General features: G+C 47.6%; 1 protein-coding gene across 4 annotated transcripts in view; it reads left to right on the top strand.

Annotated features, from left to right (window-relative positions):
- The first annotated feature begins 1,409 nt into the window (after positions 1-1,409).
- Positions 1,410-21,016, top strand: part of SLC9A3 (solute carrier family 9 member A3) — an 81,628-nt gene continuing 62,021 nt past the window's right edge. The window contains exon 1 of one of the 4 annotated variants that reach the window (XM_075921557.1): positions 1,410-2,401. In XM_075921557.1, the coding sequence (XP_075777672.1) occupies positions 2,200-2,401 (202 nt within the window). In that variant the 5' untranslated portion in view covers positions 1,410-2,199. The remainder of the gene's footprint in view (positions 2,402-21,016) is intronic. The other 3 variants (XM_075921556.1, XM_006113050.3, XM_006113051.4) reach the window with 3 other exon arrangements.

Genomic DNA, 21,016 nt, shown 5'->3' with positions numbered 1-21,016 from the left:
ACGATCCATCGTCTATAGCCAAGCCCTTCGATACAACCGCATCTGCTCTAACCCCACTGACAGAGACCAGAAGCTTCAGGATCTCTACCAAGCATTTATAAATCTCAACTACCCACCCAGAGAAATAAAAAAGCAAATTGAAAGAGCCAGACGAATACCTAGAAACCATCTACTTCAAGACAGACCCAAGAAAACCAACAATAGAACACCACTTGTCATCACCTACAACCCCCAACTAAAACCTGTCCAACACATTATCAATAAACTACAGCCTATATTGGAACAGGATACCATACTCAAAGAGGCTCTGGGAGACAGACCCATAGTCTCATATAGACAACCACCTAACCTCAAGATGATTCTTACCAACCACCACAGGACATACCACACTAATACCAACCCTGGTACCTTCCCTTGCAACAAAACCCGTTGCCAGCTTTGTCCACATATTCATTCTGCTGATACCATTATTGGACCTAACCAAGTAAGTTATAAGATCAAGAACACATATTCCTGCGCATCCAGAAATATAATCTATGCTATCATGTGCCGAAAGTGTCCGTCTGCTATGTACATTGGACAAACATCTCAGACACTTCGCCAAAGGATTAATGCCCACAAAACAGATATCAGACAAGATCACAAAGAGAAAACAGTTTCTTGCCACTTTAACCAGAAAGGACACTCTCTAAATGACTTAGCCACCTGCATTCTGCTACAAAGACCTTTTACATCTGCACTTGAAAGGGAATCCTCTGAACTGTCATTCATGTTAAAATTCGACACTTATCACCAAGGACTTAACAAGACTTTGAACTTTCTCACCCATTACCAAGACAGTTTCCCCAATTATCACCTGTAATACCATTAACTCACAAACATCCCACTCTCCCTACCTTTAATATCAGCAATTCACAGACACTTACCTTCCTTCCTCCCCCTTCCCACCCCCCCGCATCCCCCTTCTGTTCTGCAATGTGATTTGTCCTTTTCATATTTGTTCATTTTTTTTAATTGTATCCTTTGGTATATATGGTTGTGACTACTTTCTTCCACTATTTGATCTGAGGAAGTGGGTCTGGCCCACGAAAGCTCATCATCTAATAAACCATCTTGTTAGTCTTTAAAGTGCTACATTGTCCTTCTTATCTCATGGGCATTTCCCGCTGCGGTGTGACAGTTGTGAGCGCAGAGCACAGACCTGCAGCACTCTCATTCGCCACGGGAAGGGACTGGCCGTGTTTTCCCACCCCCCCCCCCCCTTGTTCCCGAGCAGGCGCCCCAAATACTTCAGTCGCTTCCCGGTGCCTGCGGAAGGCAGGGCGGCGCTGCTGGGAGGGAGCGCGGGGAGGGGCGCCGAGGTGAAGTTGCTTGGCACATGCTGCTTTGGTTGCAATCGCTGGGAGCGCGGCGCGCTGGCTCGCCTGGCTCCGACTGCCCAGCCCAGTACGCACAGTGCGAGCCCTGCCGGGCGCGCTGGGGAGGGGATCCAGCAAAGGTTATCTGAGGGGTGACCCCCAAAGGGCTTCACGATGTAATCATAAAAAAGAACAGGCAAGGGGAGGTGAAAACAACCCAAGCCCGGGCGGGATCTACCGGCAGCCCGGCCTGCGTGCGCTGCGCCCCAGCGCGCCTCTGGGGCCCAGCCGGTTCTGCCCCTAGACGGGGGGGGGGGATCCCCTGAAAGCGAAGCCAAGCCCCCTCCCCGGCAGGCTGTGTGCAGGGGGGAGGAGGCTGCGAGGACAGAGATTGGCCCGTGGGGAGCGATCCGCCCCGTGCTCTTGGGAGGGCTCGGTGATGCCCCAGAGCGGGGGCTGCCCGGCCTCTTGCATCCCCTGCTCCCCCCGCTGCCCAGCCCCAGCCGTGCCCGCTTGTGCTCGGCGCTGCCCGGGGAGTGGCTGGGCGCAGAGTCCCGGCGCGACGGGGACCCCGGCCCGCGCCGCTTCCTCCTGTCGGGCTCAGCCGCCTGCAGCCTCCGCGGGCGCGGCGCGGGAGAGAGCAGCGTAGCCCCGCCTCTGCCGGCCCGGGAACAGCCCCATAAAGGCAGCTGCCGGCGGGCAGCGGGACGGAGCCGCAGCATCTGCCCGTGCGCAGCGCGTGTCCAGAGCCCTGCCGGCTTGCAGAGGGGAGGCGGCAGCCGGCCCGGGGCGGGGGGATCACAGAGCGCCTGGCCCGGCCAGCCGAGGGTGCGCGGTGCAGATGAGCTGGGAGATGGGACAGGTGCCCCTGGCCGAGGGGCTTCTGGCTCTTCCCACAGTCCTGGCCCAGGAGAAGAGCTCGGGAGAGCATACAGCTGGCAGCGGACCCCACTCCTTTCAGATCGTCTCTTTCAAATGGCATCATGTGCAGGAGCCTTATATCATTGCTCTCTGGATATTGGTGGCCAGTCTGGCCAAAATCGGTGAGTCCGGAGCTCTGCGGACATCTGCGCTCTCTGAGCTCCCCAATTTAAGTAACAGAGGCTCGTTATCGCCTGCATTGGTCCCTTTTCAATACACAGGGGGTGCTGTGTGTCTATTTGCTTTGCCACCTTGCTTTCTGAACAGGGTCATCCACAGCGTTCAGCAGTGGGGTTTGGGCTAGACCAGGGGATTACTAGGTCATTCTCAGCAGCTAGGACCATAGCGTTTGTATCTGATGGTTGGTTCATGAACGCAGTCTTCTTCCATTGGTCCCGGGATAACTAAGCCAAGTAGGAAATAGGAAATCGAATTTGGTTATCTATAAAATGACAACCCTACCTTAGGGTATATCTTCCACCTCCGATAACTGGCAACGATGTTATATAACGAACTTTACATAAATATTGCAAACCTGGGTATTTGGAGTGCTAGTAACTTCTGCTCTTGGACTTCAGTGTTGTATTACCTGGAGGAGAATGCAAAAGTGCAGCTCTTTAACCTATGTGGAATATGGGTCAGTTTGTATGTTTTGGTTAATTACAAGCTATTGTTTTCTGATCCATGTGACTTTTCTAAAAGTGTAACCTCTTGTCCATATTATTATCACTAATGCCTAAGTGATTTTAAGTATGTTTGCTGGTGAATGACTGGTTAGCTGAAACTTATTTAGTACCTTAGTTCTGTTTGTCCAAAATTCCTCAAAATAGATCTCCAAGTTGTGCTGTAATCTTAAATATCTTACAGTGATGATTCATGTCCCAAACCACACTGAATGTAAGGGCCATTGGCTAGTTGAAGGCCCATTGCATTTTACAGATAAATTTCCTTGTGTGAAGGTGCAAACTGCATTCAAATCCAAACAAAACTGTTTCCATTAATTTTTTTTTAAATGAATGCAGGATATGAATGCCAGTTTCAGTGTCACTTTTTAATACAGACCTAAGTTGGGAGCTTCATCTACCTGACAGTGTGTATGTAAACTGAAGAGCTCTGTGAGAATAAAGTTATGAAACATATCAAGAAAATGTGTCTGGATGGTGTAATTGCCCAAAGAACAAGATACCTACATTATCTATAAAATGTAAAAGTTTTGATCTAGTTGACTTTTATTGACAAGCTGTGTCAATTTGAAGAGACATAAAACTGCACAGTGACTGTTATTCAGGAGTCTTAAGTACTTTTTGACTCTGGAGAAACAAAATCAGTGATGGGAGAAAGGGGTGTAAGCAAAAGAGGAACTACACTGGCTGCAGATAAATTCAGAAATTATAGAAATGCACTCATTGCCAGTTTGAGCCTCTTTTTTGGTGAGGAGGGTGTACTCAACTAGTAACATATTTTAGGGTTGTTGAAGTTATGATCTGGTTTCTGTGTATATGTACCACTGCTCTCTACTGAATGGAATCAGTGCTGTACAACTCTATCTTCTAAATCTAAGCTCTATTCCTCTAATAGCTAGTGAGGATTCTCCTTTAGCATAGTGGTAAAAGCACTTTTGTTACACTCTCATTTTCAGGCAGAGGCAAACAATTCAGGATCTGCATCGGGCTCTCTTTTTAAAAAAATTTTTGGAGCTCTCTTCACTGCTACACTGATTCAGGCTCATTGCTGGTGTCCAGTGATCCCAGATGTTTCCCTTGCCTCTCTGCCCGAATTTGTAACTGTTTCACTTGAGGTGGTCTCTGAAGAGGCTCTGAACAACAACTGTGTACTATAAAGCACTAGTAGCATATCTAGTGCAGGTTTGGCTGCTACCAACAGCCGCCAATCAGATGAGTGAAATGCGGAAGTGACCACTGCTGATTGGTGCAGACAGACTCAAGGTGTCTGTTCTGGCTCAGAAGGGAGTCGAATAAAAAGGATTAGTTTTTGTTTGTTTGTTTTCAGAGACAGGGTGAGTGAGGTAATATCTTTCATTGGCCCAATTGTTGCTGATGAGCTCTTCTTGAGGTCTGGGAAAGGCACTCAGAGTGTGACACCTGAATACAAGTTGGAACAGATTATTTTAGAGTAAGTAGTTAGCACCTACTCTAATGGACCATTCAAAGTTTGTTTGTTAGATCACCTCCAGCCCTGACTAAACAGGGCTGCTAGGAAAAAAGGGAGGTAAAAGGGTTGTGAATGTTGCTGTGCAGGGCTTAAGAGGAGGTGGGGAAGAGAGAGGAAAAAGGCTAAGGGGGAACTCCCACAAGAAGAAAGGAAAATGAAATGCAAGAGACACGGTGCAGATTTTCTGTCCTACCGTGCTTCTTTCTTCATAGCATAAAAAGGCAGCAAAGATTAACTGAAACCTCCTAGCCGAGGATACCTCAGAATGGTGGATTCTTGAGCAGACATGGAACTGGCTGTGATGCTTCCCTCCCTAGGGCTCTGGGGCAGTGGCCATGGCAGGGGAGATGGGAGAAGCATTTTGGGGGTGGATAGAAACCAGGGACATCTGGTACTGAGCATGGAGAGTATGCAGCAAGGACAACCCAGAGGAGGCATGTGGGGGCACCCCATTTAGCAAGGGGGGCACTGCATCTCCTGCTGCCACAAGTCACCTATATAGATACAGGGGCTGGAGTACAATATGCTCCAGCAAAGCTTAGATGGTGTGTGGTCCCTAGGGGCTGTTCTAAGCAGTTTGGGGCTATGGGTGGCCGGAGAAAGGGGGAGTCTTAACAGCCCCATCTGCTGTACCCAAACACAGCAGAGAATCTTGGCTTACCTTAACCACAGACAGCACAAATTTCCACTTTCTGCTCTGCAGTCTTGCACAGTGGTTTTGCAATCAGGCCCGGTCTGTACTAGAAAAGGTTTGCCGGCATAGCTAAATCGACAAACCCTCCCAGCATAGACGCAGCCTATACCAGCCAAAAAGTGCTTTTGCTTATATACATACACTGGTTCCCTGAGCACAGTGAGTAGCCTGCCAGTGATAGCACTCTTGTGCCCGTGTAACTGCTTCTTTTACACTAGAGCTTTTGCTAGTATAGAAATGTTGCCCCCCCCCCCCAATCATATTCTTAACGGACATTGCTATACCCTGCAGACATTTCTAGTGTAGCGCTGGCCTCAATCTCCACCATTGGCAACAGGAGCAGAGGGGGAGAAAACTCTCCACCGCTTTCCCGTCACCAGCACCTTGGGGCTCTGCTCTTGGCTAGCGCCCTGGCTGGTTTGATGCCGAAGTTAAACTCAGAAATATTAATACTTTGTTTCCCACATTTTTGAACTGCCATTTGAAAGAGTTTGGGCACTCCCTGTGCAGGAAAGCTGAGATACAGTATTGTCCCAGGCATGGCCCACCTGCTGCCTGACCTTGGGACATTCAGCACCTGCCAGCAGAGGAGGAGTAAGGAAAACAGCTGTCTGTTCCTGACCTCCTCACCCTCTTTCTCCCTGGTGCCCACCCTCTGCCTCAGTTTCCCTAATGCCCTTCTGCGCCCTCAGCACATTACTTACTCCATCCCCATGCCCATCCCTCCTGTCAACCCCTCTTCTCCCAGCACCCGCTCCTCCCCTCTCCTCTTCCTCCCTCTTGCCCCCATTGTCCCTCCCCTCTTCTCTCCCAGCATCACCCTATCCCCTCCCTTCTTCCACTCCCACTGACACCTCCTCTCCCCCCTCCTGCCCTTTCCCTCATTGTTTCCTCTTGGCCACCTGGTACTTGTCTCTCCTCCACCCTGCGCATGAGTGCCTTCCCCTTTCTTCTCCTGTCCTACCCCCCCCCCCTCCTTAGCACAATACCCTTCCTCTTAGTTCTTCCCCTCCCCTTCTCTCAGCTTCTGCCTTTTACATGGAAAGCAGTTTGCGGTGGCTGGAGCGGGGGCCATGGTGCTATTTTTATTACTGGGGTCTAGCCCCAGAAACCCCTGTGACCCCGGCCCCAGCTGCTCCCGGGGTGGAACCGGGTGCTGGGACTGGAGCAGAGGCTACTCACGGTGCTATTTTTAGTACCACGGTCCCTGTCCCTGCGGGCTGCCTGGCTCCAGCTGGAGTCAAGTGGCAGCAGCACACTGCCCATTCCAGTGAGGCTGTCCCAGCTGGAATGTGCCTTGTGAAGCTGCCGCTTGACTCCAACTGGAGCTGGGGCTGCCCGCAGGAACTGGGACCGCAGTACAGGCAGTCCCCGGGTTACGTACAAGATAGGGACTGTAGGTTTGTTAAGTTGAATTTGTATGTAAGTCGGAACTGGTACATATTGTAGGGGAAACTCTAGCCAAACATTTCTCCAGAGCTCAGTTTTATTCTCCCACACCTCACTTCCCTCAGTCCTTTATTCTCAAGCTGAGGTGTCTGCTGAGAAAAGCCGCTCCGCGTCTCCCTGGTCTGCTGGGGGGGGAGGGCGCTAGCTTTGCGTCTCCCTGGTCTGCTGGGGGGAAGCAGCTAGTGCGGGGTTGCCTCACCCCGTTTGTAATTAGGGATCCGATGTAAGTCGGATCCATGTAACCCGGGGACTGCCTGTGCTAAAAATAGCACTGTGGGCAGCCTCTTGCTCCAGTCCTGGCACCTGCTGAGCCTGAGCGCACCCCACCCTGCAGCATCCCAGCTGGGCTCCACACAGCTCCTGCTGGGGCTCCATGGCCCGGAGGAGGAGGAGGCAGTGCTGCAGGATGAGGACCCCATGCAAGAGAGGCAGTCCAGCGGGGGGAGAGAGGGGCCACACGCCACCAGAAGTCAGCCCAGATGCCTGCAAGCAAACCTCCAATGGAGCTGCCTACTGGGGGGGGAGGGAAAGGGGGAGGAGTCTGAAGCTGCTGCTCTGCGCGAGGAGCAATGGCATGGAGCCATTTCTTGGTCGCGTCTTCCTGCAAGCTGGTGTCTCCATCAAGTAGTGAAATGTCCGGTGGGGCTTTTCGGGATATTTCACTATTTGATGGGGCACCGAGACAGAGTATTTAAATTCAGGACTGTCCTGGAAAAATAGGGACGTATGGTCCACGTATCCATAGGAGCCCGCTACAGAAGACTGCCTGGCTGATGCGTTGTAAATTCGATGCATCTCTCAGCTACTCTGGCTCCATGCCCGTCCCAGCTGGTTGTGCATTTTTTGTTTTTTTGTTTTTTTCCTTTGAATGTGTCAGCCAACTTTGTGGTCTTCAGCAGAGCATGAGCTGTGAATGTAACTGTAACTTTTGTTATCAGCTAACTCACTAAGCCCTGTAGTCCTAATTGAACCAGTTACTTCCAGTTGAATCCCTTTGACCTTAAACTACAACTTCAGTTACAATACATGCAAAAAAAAAATTCAAAGTTAACTTTGGAATCTAGAATTCTGTTAAAAATGGGGGAGGAGGGAGGGAACTCATTAAGGAAGTCTTTATCCAGTTTGATTTACCCAGTTTTTTAGCTTCCCTACATAATACCCCAGTCCTGTAAACACTTAGGCTGTGTCTACACTGGCAAGCTATTCCGGAAAATCAGCCGCTTTTCTGGAAAAGCTTGCCAGCTGTCTACACTGGCCTCTTGGATTTCCGGAAAAGCACTGACGATCTAATGTAAAATCATCAGTGCTTTTCCAGAAAAACTATGCTGCTCCCGTTCAGGCAAAAGTCTTTTTCCAGAAAACTGTTCCGGAAAAGGGCCAGTGTAGACAGCACAGTAGTGTTTTCCGCAAAAAAGCCCCAGTCGCGAAAATGACAATCGGGGCTTTTTTGCGGAAAAGCGCGTCTAGATTGGCCACGGATTCTTTTCCGGAAAAAGTGCTTTTCCAGAAAAGCGTCCTGCCAATCTAGACGCGCTTTTCCGAAAATGCTTTTAACGGAAAACTTTTCCGTTAAAAGTATTTCCGAAAAATCATGCCAGTGTAGACGTAGCCTTAGGCTGTGTCTAGACTGGCAAGTTTTTCCGCAAAAGCAGTTGCTTTTGCGGAAAAACTTGCCAGCTGTCTACACTGGCCGCTTGAATTTCCGCAAGAACACTGACTTCCTACTGTCTGAAATCAGTGCTTCTTGCGGAAATACTATGCTGCTCCTGTTCGGGCAAAAGTCCTTTTGCGCAAAGCTTTTGTGCAAAAGGGCCAGTGTAGACAGCTCAGATTTGTTTTGCGCAAAAGCGCGTCTAGATTGGCACGGACGCTTTTCTGCAAAAAGTGCTTTTGCGGAAAAGCATCCGTGCCAATCTAGACGCTCTTTTCTGCAAATGCTTTTAACGGAAAACTTTTCCGTTAAAAGCATTTGCGGAAAATCATGCCAGTCTAGACTTAGCCTTAGTTATTTCAGGAGTTAGGTTATTTCGAAATAAATTATTTTGAAATAATATTTCAAAATAAGCTATTCCTCTTCACAAGCAGGATTTATTATTTCGAAATAAAAAGCCCATTATTTCAATATAACAGGGTTGCTACTGTGGACACTCACCTTGTTGTTTTGAAATAAGGGGATTTATTTTGAGAACTCCGAAGTGTAGACATGCCCTTAGGTACTGTCTACAATGGGGAGTTTGGAGTGATCTCCCAGTATGCTGTAGCTCTTCCAGTACTAGCAAATGAACCAGCTGTGGATGTTTGTACTAACATATTGTCTAGACTTATTGTGAGGGAGGGAAAAATGCAGAGGAAGTATTCTTAAACTGAGTGGTTAAAAGTTTTAAAACTGGAGTTCCTGTGGAGAATTTCAAATATGTCAAGAGATGGGTTAGGAAAGAAGCTGTAAAATGCAAGACTCCAATAGCTCTAACTACAGTTTAAGCTCCCAGGCAATATCTTGGTCACAGGAGTAATTACCCCTCCCATCAATGTAAACAGTCAAAACAAAAATCTTTTCATTCTTAAGTTTTTTTTTTCTTGGCTTTGTGGCATTGAGACCATTTAGTTTTAGTGACAGCCGTGTGTTAGTTAACTAAAGTGATTAAGTACATTGTAAAACCAAAACCCAAATACAAAAGAATAATTATGGTGGCCATTCTCTACCTTCTTCTCAGTGCCCTGTCATCAGCAGACAGTAATACTGAAGAAAAGGAGGTCACCATTAGCAGAACCAGTTTAGGATTTGGGAGTGTGCAAGTTAAACAGGGAAGAGACTAGTGAAGAGGATACTTCCAGAGGATGGCAGGGGAAAAGATACAGCATAACCATTGTGTCAGCCTTCATGTTCATTAAGTTCTGTCTGAGAAAGTGCTGAGAAGGAATATGGTTTGCATTATAGCCGGTAGGGTGTGACTTTTGCTCAAGGGCTACGTCTACAGTGGCCCCTTTTTCGGAAGGGGCATGCTAATTTTGAAAGTGGGAATAGGGAAATCCGCGGGGGATTTAAATATCCCCCGCGGATTTAAATAAACATGTCCGCCGCTTTTTTTCCGGCTTTGGGAAAAGCCGGAAAAAAAGCATCTGGACTGGCCCGATCCTCCGGAATAAAGCCCTATTCCGGAGGATCTCTTATTCCTACTTCAAAGTATTACTTTATTCCGGAGGATCGGGCCAGTCTAGACGCTTTTTTTCCGGCTTTTCCCCAAGCCGGAAAAAAAGCGGCGGACATGTTTATTTAAATCCACGGGGGATATTTAAATCCCCCGCGGATTTCCCTATTCCCACTTTCAAAATTAGCATGCCCCTTCCGAAAAAGGGGCCACTGTAGACGTAGCCCTGTTGGGCTGCATTGTTCCATCTCCCAATACTAACATCTGGGAAGTGGCTAACGAGAAGCAAATCTTGTAGTCTTTATTTTCCCTCCAAAAGTGATGAGCACCTGGAGCTCCCTTAACAGGGTCTGAAGTGGCTCTTCTCTTCTATAAATAAAACCATAAATGAGGTTTTGCTCTGGCAGGGTCTTCCATCAGCTCTCTAAAATAGCCACGTGGTTATCTAGAAGTACTTGAATTTGGGATTTTTTTCTTCAGTTTGGTAAGTCACTGCTAGTTTCACACAGCTTATTGTACTGTAATAATTATTTGCATTGCTATTTAGAGTAGTTGTTTTAGCCTAAATGTAATACATATTTGGCTTTTAAAGAATTACCTTTGCACATGAGAAGTTCTGTATTTAAACTTTTTGAACTTTAGAGTCCAGTATTTCTAGTTCAAGGAACTGTGTTTACAAGGCCTTTGTGTTAATTTACATACTGTAAATGGATGCCCACGATCACATTTTGTTTCCATCTGACTAATTTAATACATTCAAGAAGAGGCAGTAACACCATTTCCTTTGCGTTTTTTCCCCTTCTTCCTCCTCCTCCTGTACACACCCGCCTTGCAAATTAGAAGTCTTAATTATTTACAGTAAGGAGCAGGGTATCAAGGCAGCATAGCTCTACAAGATTCAGATTACATCCCACAGATAACACAGCAGATGCAAAGTAGTAATTTGTGTGAATTAAGTAAGGTGGACCCAATGGCATTTAAAGGCCTGCTCTGAATTGAATACAATTCAGGTATGCATAACTAAGGCAGAATCTGTGCCATGAGTTATTTTCTGCTTCCTGTATATTTAAAGGGATTTGTGTCCTTTAAGGAACAATGGAATCTTTTTTTTTTTTTTTTTTTTTTTTTAATCCTGTAGTTTTGGAATTACTGAAGCCATAAACTTACTGGCTGTGTCTAGATTGGCATGATTTTGCGGAAATACTTTTAATGGGAAAGTTTTTCCGTTAAAAGTATTTCCACAAAAGCGCGTCTAGATTGGCAAGCGCGCAAAAAGTGCTTTTGCGCAAAAGAATCCGTGGCCAGTCTAGACGCGATTTTGCGCAAGAAAGCCCCAATTGCCATTTTAGCCATCGAGGCTTTTTTGCGCAAAACAGTTCTTCCCGGTCTACGCTGGCCCTCTTGCACAAGTATTCTTGCGCAAGAGGGCTTTTTCCTGAGTGAGAGTGTGAAAGTATTTGCACAAGAAGCACTGATTTTGTACATTACAAAGTCAGTGCTCTTACGCAAATTCAAGCGGCCAGTGTAGACAGCTGGCAAGTTTTTGCGCAAAAGTGGCTGCTTTTGCGCAAAATCTTGCCAGTCTAGACGCACCCACTGTGGTTAGAGCTGAAGCCACTACTTAGAATGATCTGCAGATTCACAAATTGTCCACGGGTCTCTGGCACAATAATGCAGCAGACCACAGAGCTTTGGTAACTTTTCTTCAGATACAGGAAGTCCCAGGGTTACATCAATCCGACTTACGTCGGATCCCTAGTTACGAACGGGGGGGGGGGGGAGGGCGGCGCAGCTAGTGCGGGGTGCCTCCCCCACTGTCGCTGCCTCCGGCGGCGCGGGGGGCACTTCCCCCCAGCAGACCAGGGAGACTCGGGGGGCGCTTCCCCCCAGCAGACCAGGGAGATGCGGAGCGGCTTTTCTCGCTGCGGAGGACGCGGGCGGCGGGACCGCTGAGACGCACTGCGGTCCCGCCACCCGCATCCTCCGTGGCGAGAAAAGCCTCTCCGCGTCTCCCTGGTCTGCTGGGGGGAAGCGCCCCGCGCATCGCCGGAGGTGGCGACAGTGGGGGAGGCACCCCACACTAGCTGCGTCCCGGCGGCGGCATTTCCAATCAGGCGGCGCTGAGGGAGCCCGGCGCACCCGGTGCATTGTGGGACTGGGCTGGGAGTCCCATTCCCGGGAGGAGGCGGAGGGAGGGCAAGGAGCGAGCTGGTAAGAGGGAGACCTGGGGGGGGGCAGGTGGGGAGATTTAAAGGCAGCAGCTTGAAATTTAAGGTGTCCCAGAGCCATGTCTATCTGCAGCCCTCAGCGCTACACTCAATGGAGAAATGCTCGTTGCAGTTTTTCACCCTGTAGATATCCCTCACTTGTGTTGCTATTCCCTGTCCTTGGGTTTATTTTGGGTAGGTACCTGGTCCTGTTCTGAGACGTGCCGCCTGACAGGCGGTTCAACCAGCGCTGCCCCGAGTGCTGCAGGGGAAGCGCCCCCCACACCGCGGGAGGCAGCGACAGTGGGGGAGGCACCCCGCCCCGCCAGCTTTGGGTCCATTGGCCCCGCAGACGCCCCTGGGCAGCTCCAACACCCCCCGCTGTCGGCTGGAAGGAGGGTCTTGAGAATAAAGCTTGAGAATAAAGGACTGAGGGAAGTGAGGTGTGGGAGAATAAAACTGAGCTCTGGAGAAATGTTTGGCTAGAGTTTCCCCTACAATATGTACCAGTTCCGACTTACATACAAATTCAACTTAAGAACAAACCTACAGTCCCTATTTTGTACATAACGCGGGGACTGCCTGTATTACTTTGGAAGCTGGGGCTTTGAGGGGGCAAAGGACAGGAATCTGTGGGGTTTCCTTTCATTGGTTAGTGTGGTGCAACGGTTCTCAAATTTTTTGAGCTCCGGAGCCCTTTACATGTGTAAAAATTTATGCGGCGCCCCAGCAGTCCACTGATTGTATGTGTTGTACCTATTCATGTTTCCAGTTTGTCAAACTCGCGGAGCCTCTGGAGCTGTCCCAGGTCTCCGCGGAGCACAGTTTGAGAAACACTGGTGTAGTGATTTATCTTTGAGATTTGTTTAATAGAGGAAGTGGGTATTTGAATTTCTATACCTTAGATTGAATGCTTCATCCCTATGTCACCAAAACTGCAAAGGACCAAGAATGACAAAAGCCATTGGGTTTCACTATAAAAGTTATTTAACTGAATGGTCTGCATTTAAATTAAAATCCTTGCCCCCATTTTTACATTGCTTCACTTGGAAGCTGCTGATACCTTGATCAATGATTGCGTAGGTTTTCTGTAGTCTCTGGAAATTCCCTTCTATTTTATGCTGATGTGCGAGGCTTTAGTTTCTCGGAGTATTCCTTGAGTGTCAAATATTCATTCCTTTTACCTAATACTGCAGAACTAGTGTTGGTTTGTGGACCTTTCCCCACTTCTTTGCTGTTTTGGTAGTAAACCAGTGTACCAAATGACTGTGCTGCATTGTGATGCTCATTCTTTCTAGAGATACCAAGAAGAGGCTCTGTACTAAAGGTAAAATTGATTTTCACAAATAGCAAAGCCGTGGCTGCGTGTTAAACTGTTTCTTCACTATTTTAAATCCATTTGTAGTCTGACTTGTAAAATGTTTCATGCCAGCGAAAGCAGTGACTTGATACTACAGTTTTCTGCAAAGTAAAAGCATGGTAAAGTTATAAATACTGAAGCTGTGATCTCTCAAGGATGAGCCAAGATGGAATGTAAGATATCAAGTGGAAACATTTTTAACTAAAGCCTGAATATTTAAATAATACTCAAGGAGAAGGAAAACTGGATAACTTTTAGAAGGGCAAATGCCATCAGCCAGTTTTGAAGTAGGTGGGTCTAATGCAGGGCAGGGCAAAATATGGCGTGGGGGTCAGATCTGGCCCATGGACCATGCTGCCAGGACCCTAAGGCACACAGCTGCCGTGGTTTAAAGTGCAGTCTGTGCGGCTCTCTGATCTTCAGGGAGGAGGAGGCTTCCTGAGATCTCCCCGCCCACAACCTAATCCACAGATCCTATTGGCTGGAAACAGCCAGCCAATAGGAGCTGAGAGATTGGTCTGGGGGATGGGGGCAGCACAAGCCTCTCCTCCCTCCAGGAGCTGAGAGCCACATGGAGGGAGCAGCCTGCAGTTTAAAGTGATCAGGGCTGCAGCATCTTGGGGGTGCTGCAGGGCTGCTGGCTGGGAGATACTTATGTAAGTGCCTCCCAGCCAGAGCCTGCTTCTGGCACCCTTGCCCCTCCCACACCCCAACTTCCTTCCCCAGGTCACCATCCAAACCGTTTGCATGCCTCAGCCCCAGTTCATAATTCCCTCCCAGACCTTATACCCCCTTCTACACCCCACCCCAGGTCAGAATCCTCTCCTGCATCCAAATACTCTCACAAACCCTGCACCCTGTTCCCCTGCCCAGGTCACCACCGAAACCTCCTGCAGTCTGCACCCCCTTTTCCCCTTCTCCCAGATCACAATTCCCTCCCAGACTTTGCACCCTCTCCTAGAGCCCCTCCCCCAGGCCAGAATCCTCTCCTGCACCCAAACTCCCTCCCTGACCCTACACTCCAATCCCCTGACCCAGGTCACAACCCCATCCTTCTCCCAAACCCCCTCCCAGACCTCACACCATCTCTTGCAATCCAGTTCCTTGCCCCATGTGCCCTTCTCATTACCTCAACTCCTTTGCTCCCTCCACTCTGCAACAGAACATGTATCTTTTAGCTCTGGTTAGCTGAAGCAATTGGAAATTGCTGAATTGCTACTGTGTTGAAGTAGACAGTGGAGTGTGCGGTGTCGATTTTTAGTAAATGGTTATCCGTTTAGAGTAGTTCTGCTAAATGATTATTAGTGAGGGGTGGGATTTTAGTAAAAGTGAGACTGGTTTGTAGCACTGGTTCTTTATTTGCAAGTTATTGCTTCTTCTGTGCACAGCTAGCCTATGCTCCATTGGAAAGAGGTAAGAATGCATGCTTATTTCAATGTACATTTATGCAATACTTTATTCCTGCCATGACAGGTGTTATAGAAAAACTGACCAGTAGATTTAGATTGACAAATACTTGTTTAAGTGGCAGGCACTGTCTTTCAAACACTGGGTGTCCACATGCACAAAATACCGTGCAATCAAATAAAACTAGTTGCATTCATTTAGCTGTGTTGATCAACAGGAAAGAAGAGGTAGGAATTAGAGGCAGGAGAGAGAAAGAAGGGATATATGAGAACTTGTTCTTGTAAATACAATGAAATGTATACACGGCAATAAAAATTGTGCTAGTGGGATGACTGAGAGATGGGAAAAGAGAGTGGAGAGCAGTATTTGAATACCAATTTCCTTAAACTTAGGACCCTTGAAAATAAATTCATTTATTCACTAAAAGATTTATTTCTTAATTTGCTAATAGAAAAAGAAGCACAAGTTGGCCTCAGTCATTAACATTTCTGTAGTTTACTCCAGGGACCTTATCATAAATCTTTCTGTGTGACATCTGTAAATATGGTTATGAATTATGAACTATTAACATGCAGCAGCATTACCGGATTTCTGCCTTGTGATCTACAGCGTATTAAGAAGTTAGGCCAGTTTCTATGCCCATTTGACTTTTCTTTGAACAGTGCCCAAGCTTGTGTGTTTTACTACGACACATGTGCTAGTCAGGAATGTTTGCTGCTACTTTTTGAAAGGAGCTGAAAAGTGAGCGTGGCATTTTGCCTTTGCCTGCAATGGGCTAGTCTTCTCTGCTCCCTAGACCACACAGGCAGTCAACAGCTCTCATTCCCTCTAATGCTATGCTAAGGATTGCTTCAAATCAGGAAGCTCCCCCCCCCCCACCCCGGTCACCTGCAGCCTTATGTTAGTTTGACATTGTTTAGGAGATTATATTATTCATCACTTATTTGTGAACATGAAGCATTTACATCACAGGAGCGAAAACAACACTCTGAGCAACTCTGAGGTATCTTCTTATGTGCTAGGAATTGAGTTTGCAGTGTGTTATTTGCTCTTACGTCTTCTGTGCATTTTGTCAGAAGCTTTTAATGCAGCACACTAAGGGCTAGTCTACCCTGAAAAGTTCCATTGGAATACTGTGTCTCTTAGAGGTGAGACAAATCCATACCCCTGAGAAACTAACCCCCATGGAGACAGCTCTAGGTTGATGGAAGAACTCTTCTATTGAACTACTTTTTGCCTCTTATGCCAATGGAACTTTTGCTACAGTTAGTGATAGGAAAACCCCTCCTGTTCCTGTAGTTAAGTGTCTACACTGAAGTGCTACAGAGGCATGCCACTGCTGCTGTGACCTGTAGCCTATCAGTACAGGCACAGCCTTATATGACCCAAGACTTTTCAAGATAATTAGGAGGGGTTTCCTATAAAACTAGAAAGGTGGCAGCTAGTCACAGATATGCTGCCACATAACAGAACCTGATTCTTGCTCCCTGGTGTTCAGAAAGCTGTACTGGTGACCAGGTATAAAAGGCTGGGTAGCGAGGATTGACCATACTACTTTCCTGTACATGGAATGATAGTGACACCTGGAGAAAGGCCTACAACCCTTCCAGTACTTTATTAGAATTACAGGCAGTCCCCGGGTTACGTACAAGATAGGGACTGTAGGTTTGTTCTTAAGTTGAATCTGTATGTAAGTCGGAACTGGCGTCCAGATTCAGCCGCTGAATCTGGACACCAGTTCTGACTTACATACAGATTCAACTTAAGAACCCCAGGCGTCACCAAGTCAGCTGCTGCTGAAACTGATCGGCAGCTGATTCCAGGAAGCCTGGGGCAGAGCAACTCTGCCTCGGGCTTCCTGTAGTCAGCCGCTGGTCAGTTTCAGCAGCGGCTAACTTGGGGACGCCTGGGGTAGAGCAGCTCGGGTGCTGCTGGGTTGGTCCAGTAGCACGGCCACTCCTCGGCGCTACTGGACCAACCCAGCAGCACCCCAGCTGCTCTGCCCCAGGCATCCTGATTCAGCCACTGCTGAAACTGATCAGCAGCGGCTGAATCAGGACTCCTGGGGCTGAGCAGCTGGGGTGCTGCCGGGTTGGTCCAGTAGCACCAAGGAGCGGTGCTGCAGGACCAACCGGCAGCACTCCACCTGCTCTACCACAGGTCCTGGGCTTTGCTCCACATCTCCCTGGTCTGCTGGGGGGGGGGGGCACTAGCTGCGTCCCCCCCCCAGCAGACCAGGGAGACGGGGAGCAAAGCGGCGCAGGACCCGGGGCCGGACCCGCGGCCGCTTCCAGATCAGCTGATCTGGAAGCGGCCGCGGGTCCGGCCCCGGGTCCTGCGCCGCTTTGCTCCCCGTCTCCCTGGTCTGCTGGCTCCCGCAGCAGACCAGGGAGACGGGGAGAAGCTTTTCTCGCCCCGGAGAAGGCGGGCGGCGGGACCAGGCGTCCCGCCGCTCGAGTCCTCCGGGGCGAGAAAATCCCCGTTCGTAACTGTGGATCCGACATAAGTCGGATCCGCGTAACTTGGGGACTACCTGTACTTAAAATAACATGGCAACTCCAAAACAGGTTAGTAAACACTGAAATGAGCTTAGCAATAGATAAATATCAACTACCTGCAGTTAAATGAATAATCTTTCAACCATGCTATACTTCTGTCTTCAGATGGGAACACCGTGGCCTGATGGAAGAGGGTGTTACTTTTCAGCTCTTGCATGTATTAGTGCTGTAAAAGGGCTGCCCACATTTGCCATATCTCTTGGTTTTCATTACTACACAATAGCTGAACCCTATTTGCAATCCTTGTGTTCCCAAGCCTTTCAGAAATATAAGTACACCTTGTTTTCATACCTTGAATTTTTGTACTGTAGAAAAAAGGTAATTAAGTGAAAAGCTATAGCTTTCTCTGAGCCAAAGCTGTTCATTTTGAGCACATCAGAGCCAAGTTAAGCCGTTTTAATTCTCCAGTCTTTCCTTCAGAATATAATGTGTGGTTTTCCTCTCTCAAAAGCATTGTCTTCAGATGTGTTCTCCTTCTTAATGCTTTCTGGAGTGCCACCATGAGGGTACAAGGATTCCAAAGCCACTGGCAAAAGCCTGAAGCTTCCTTTTCTTTATGCATGCTTCAGAAAGAAGGCTTAAAAACAAGCTGAGATAAGGCTGCCACTGAACTTTGAGCCTTTGCTATGCCTAGGTACCAAAGCATAAATGTTGCCTGAGCCTGGTGTTGAAGTCAATAGAATGTTGGCTCTCGTTTCTTTTGGTAAACTCCCATCCCTGTGCAGCCCCACTGGAGCTAGCAACATTAGGAGTGCTGATCGTTTGCATAGGTGTTCTAAACACCACAACATGTAGGCCTTGCTGACTCTTCTGTTAAACGGTCCTCCAGATACTGGAAGTATTAACGTATGCTGTATGGATTAACACAAGCATATTGTATTCCTGTCGTACAAATAAATCCAAGGGACATAGCTGTCAACAAGCTTGCCTCATATTAGTAACATATATTCCCAGTGTCATGTAACTTCACGTAAAGCCAAATTCTACATGCATTTCTGTGTATACAATTCCCACTGACTGACCTCTGTGGGCTTTGGTATTTAAGATGAAAATCTGCATCAAATACTGAAACAAGGAACCTGCCTTAAACAAGGGGGGAGAAGGAGAAGGTGGACAAGTAGATATATCTGCTTGCTTGTTGGGGTAGGCTAGGCTCTGGCAATGCAAGTGGCCTACTGAACATGCAGATTCATTGGGAAATACAGCCAAAACCTTCCAGATCTCTTGACATGCATTCGCCTTCCATTCCTCTCTGCCAGGACTGGCAGCATATTCAGGCATTAGTATTTCAAGCAAATCAGTGGAAACAGTAGTATTGTATTACGAGAAACGTGAATCCTGCAGTTGTTCAGAACATTTTCTGAAGTAGAAGAGCAAAGTTTCCTGCACATTTTTATCTAGTCAGGAGCTTGTCACAGTGTCTGAATCCAGGTCTTGCTGTTTTGGACTATGATCGTTTCCAATTTGTTCAGAACTCATTTTGCCATGCACTGAATTTAGAACTAGGACCATTTATAAACATTTCAGACCTGTCTTTTCACTCCTGATTTGTCTTGGTGTGAGTTAGTCAGCTGCCATTTGCAGAGTAATGTCATTTACCCACTGGGGCAAATAAACAGAGAATCAGCTCCTTTCTGTAATAGAATTCCTGCAAATTCAAGTTGTCCTTTGTAGTTGGAAGATCATACCAAACCCTCACGACTACGATCCTTTATTTTCATAAGTTAAAATGAAATTCTTGCATTTCCCTGAAATTGAGTGAAAACACAAACCCTCTATTTTGAGGGATGTGCTTAATGTCCCTCATCCCATATCAACACAGAATAGGGTTACCAACTCTGACTGAAGCTATTCCAGGAGATTGTTTTCCCCCCAGGATGATGTAATGTCATTTCTTAAAATATCTTACAGATTGTACCTCTATAAACAGAGGTGGGGGGAGGCAGAGAGAGGAGAGAAGCTGGGAACTGGCACATGAGGAGCCGGGAAACCCAATGGGGCTGCTGGGTAAGGGGTGTGGCTGGCAGCAGGGGGACCAGAAATGACCTCCCTTGGTCTAGCAAGATCCCTCATCCCAGATCGGTCGGGTCTTGAGGGAGGTCCAACCTGTGTTATAATCCCTGGGATTGCTTTCAGTAATGACTGGGAGATTGATGCTGATTCTGGAAGATTCCAGGCCAGTCCTGGAGAGTTGGTAACCCTAAGATAGAGTCCACTTTTCCTGTATTTAGGAAAGTATCATTATGTTTGAATATTGTACGACTTTGTGCAATTTAATAATTTTTTGTCCCTCCTCTATGAAGCATTTATGGGGTACTGTCCCTTAGAGAAGCTAAGAACTGTCTTGTATTTTTCATACACTTGTCTTTCCTTTCATTGACACAGATGATGATCCTACTCCAAATTCTTTTTAGCTGTCTCTTTCTTGAAACTAGCCAGAGCTAGAGGGTTTAATTTGTAAGCAGCTTCAAATAAAGCTTTAGTCAGTTTTTCTTTTTTTTCTTCATGCTGGCTGATAAACTCAAGTTTAGTTCCTTGCCCGCTTCCTATTGTGTACTTTCTCATCTCCCAAATACGTATACGAGGAAATAAGTAGCAGAGCTCCAAAGCTGGGTCTGAACTACAGAGATGATACTTGCATTTATGTATGTCAGCACAGCTATGCTGGCATAGTCTTGTAGTGTAGATGCAGCCTGAACCAAGAGAAGGGTTTTTCCACAGGGTTGCATCACCACCACCTCCCTAACTGAGGGAAACTAGGTCAACGGAAGCATTCTTCCGTTGACATAGGTGTGTCTTCATTGGAGATTAGATCAGCACCGCTATGTTGGTAAAGGTGTGGTCTGAAGTGGCTATGTCAACCTAACTTTGAAGTGTAGACCAAGCCAATGTAAATAGCCACCTATCTGCCCTTCTCTCCCCTGCCGTGAAACCCCATAGCTATTGTCTGTGTACCATACTACATTTTGCAACATAATGACATTGCTGAACTTACTGTTCTTCCTGTTATTGTGTCTGCGTTCTTCACCTTTCTGTGCAAGACAATGGAGGAGATGTAAGAGTTAAGTTAATAAATTACCTCATAAGAACAGCCATAAGTAAGTAACAACACTGTTCAAGGGCATTCAAGAATAGCATTGTCTCAGAAATATTTGGAACAAGAAATTAGAAGTAAAGTGGGCCACACACTGCTCCAGCCTGCAGGAAAGTAAGACATGCAACTAGATCTCTGAATGAGAGGGTGCGGCGTTCAAGCAGTATCACCTTTTCGGGTGGGGGAGGGGGATGCAGGCCAGTCAGTTAGGGCGGCAGATCTTCAGGATAGGCAGAGACTAACTCCATGTGTTCCAGGTTATTGCCACATATCATCCTCACCTTTGCTCAGCTGCTGACCTGCTCCCTCCTAGGGCATCACAGTGGCTAAGAGTTATGGGGTTATTTGCCCTTCTCCCACATGTCTGTGCTCTGTCCCCTCCAAGAGGAATAGGATAAGGTAGGCCTTCTCACATTGTAAGCTGGGACGCCAAAGTAGGTCGCAATCCCATGTTAATGGGGTCACCAAGGCTGGTGTTAGACTGGCTGAGACCTAGAATTGAAGTAAGCCAGAATCCAAGCCCTGCTGCCCAGGGCTGAAGCCCTTGGGTTCAGCTTTGCCCCTCCACTCCTGCCCAGGACAATGGAGCTAGGGTGTGCTCAGGCTTCAGTAGCCCCCTGCCCTCTCCCTCCCCGGATTTGTAGTAA

The sequence above is a fragment of the Pelodiscus sinensis genome, chromosome 2 (genome assembly GCF_049634645.1).
Source record: "Pelodiscus sinensis isolate JC-2024 chromosome 2, ASM4963464v1, whole genome shotgun sequence".
In the NCBI taxonomy this organism is placed as follows: Eukaryota; Metazoa; Chordata; order Testudines; family Trionychidae; genus Pelodiscus; species Pelodiscus sinensis.
This window is presented reverse-complemented; position numbering and strand designations above follow the sequence as displayed.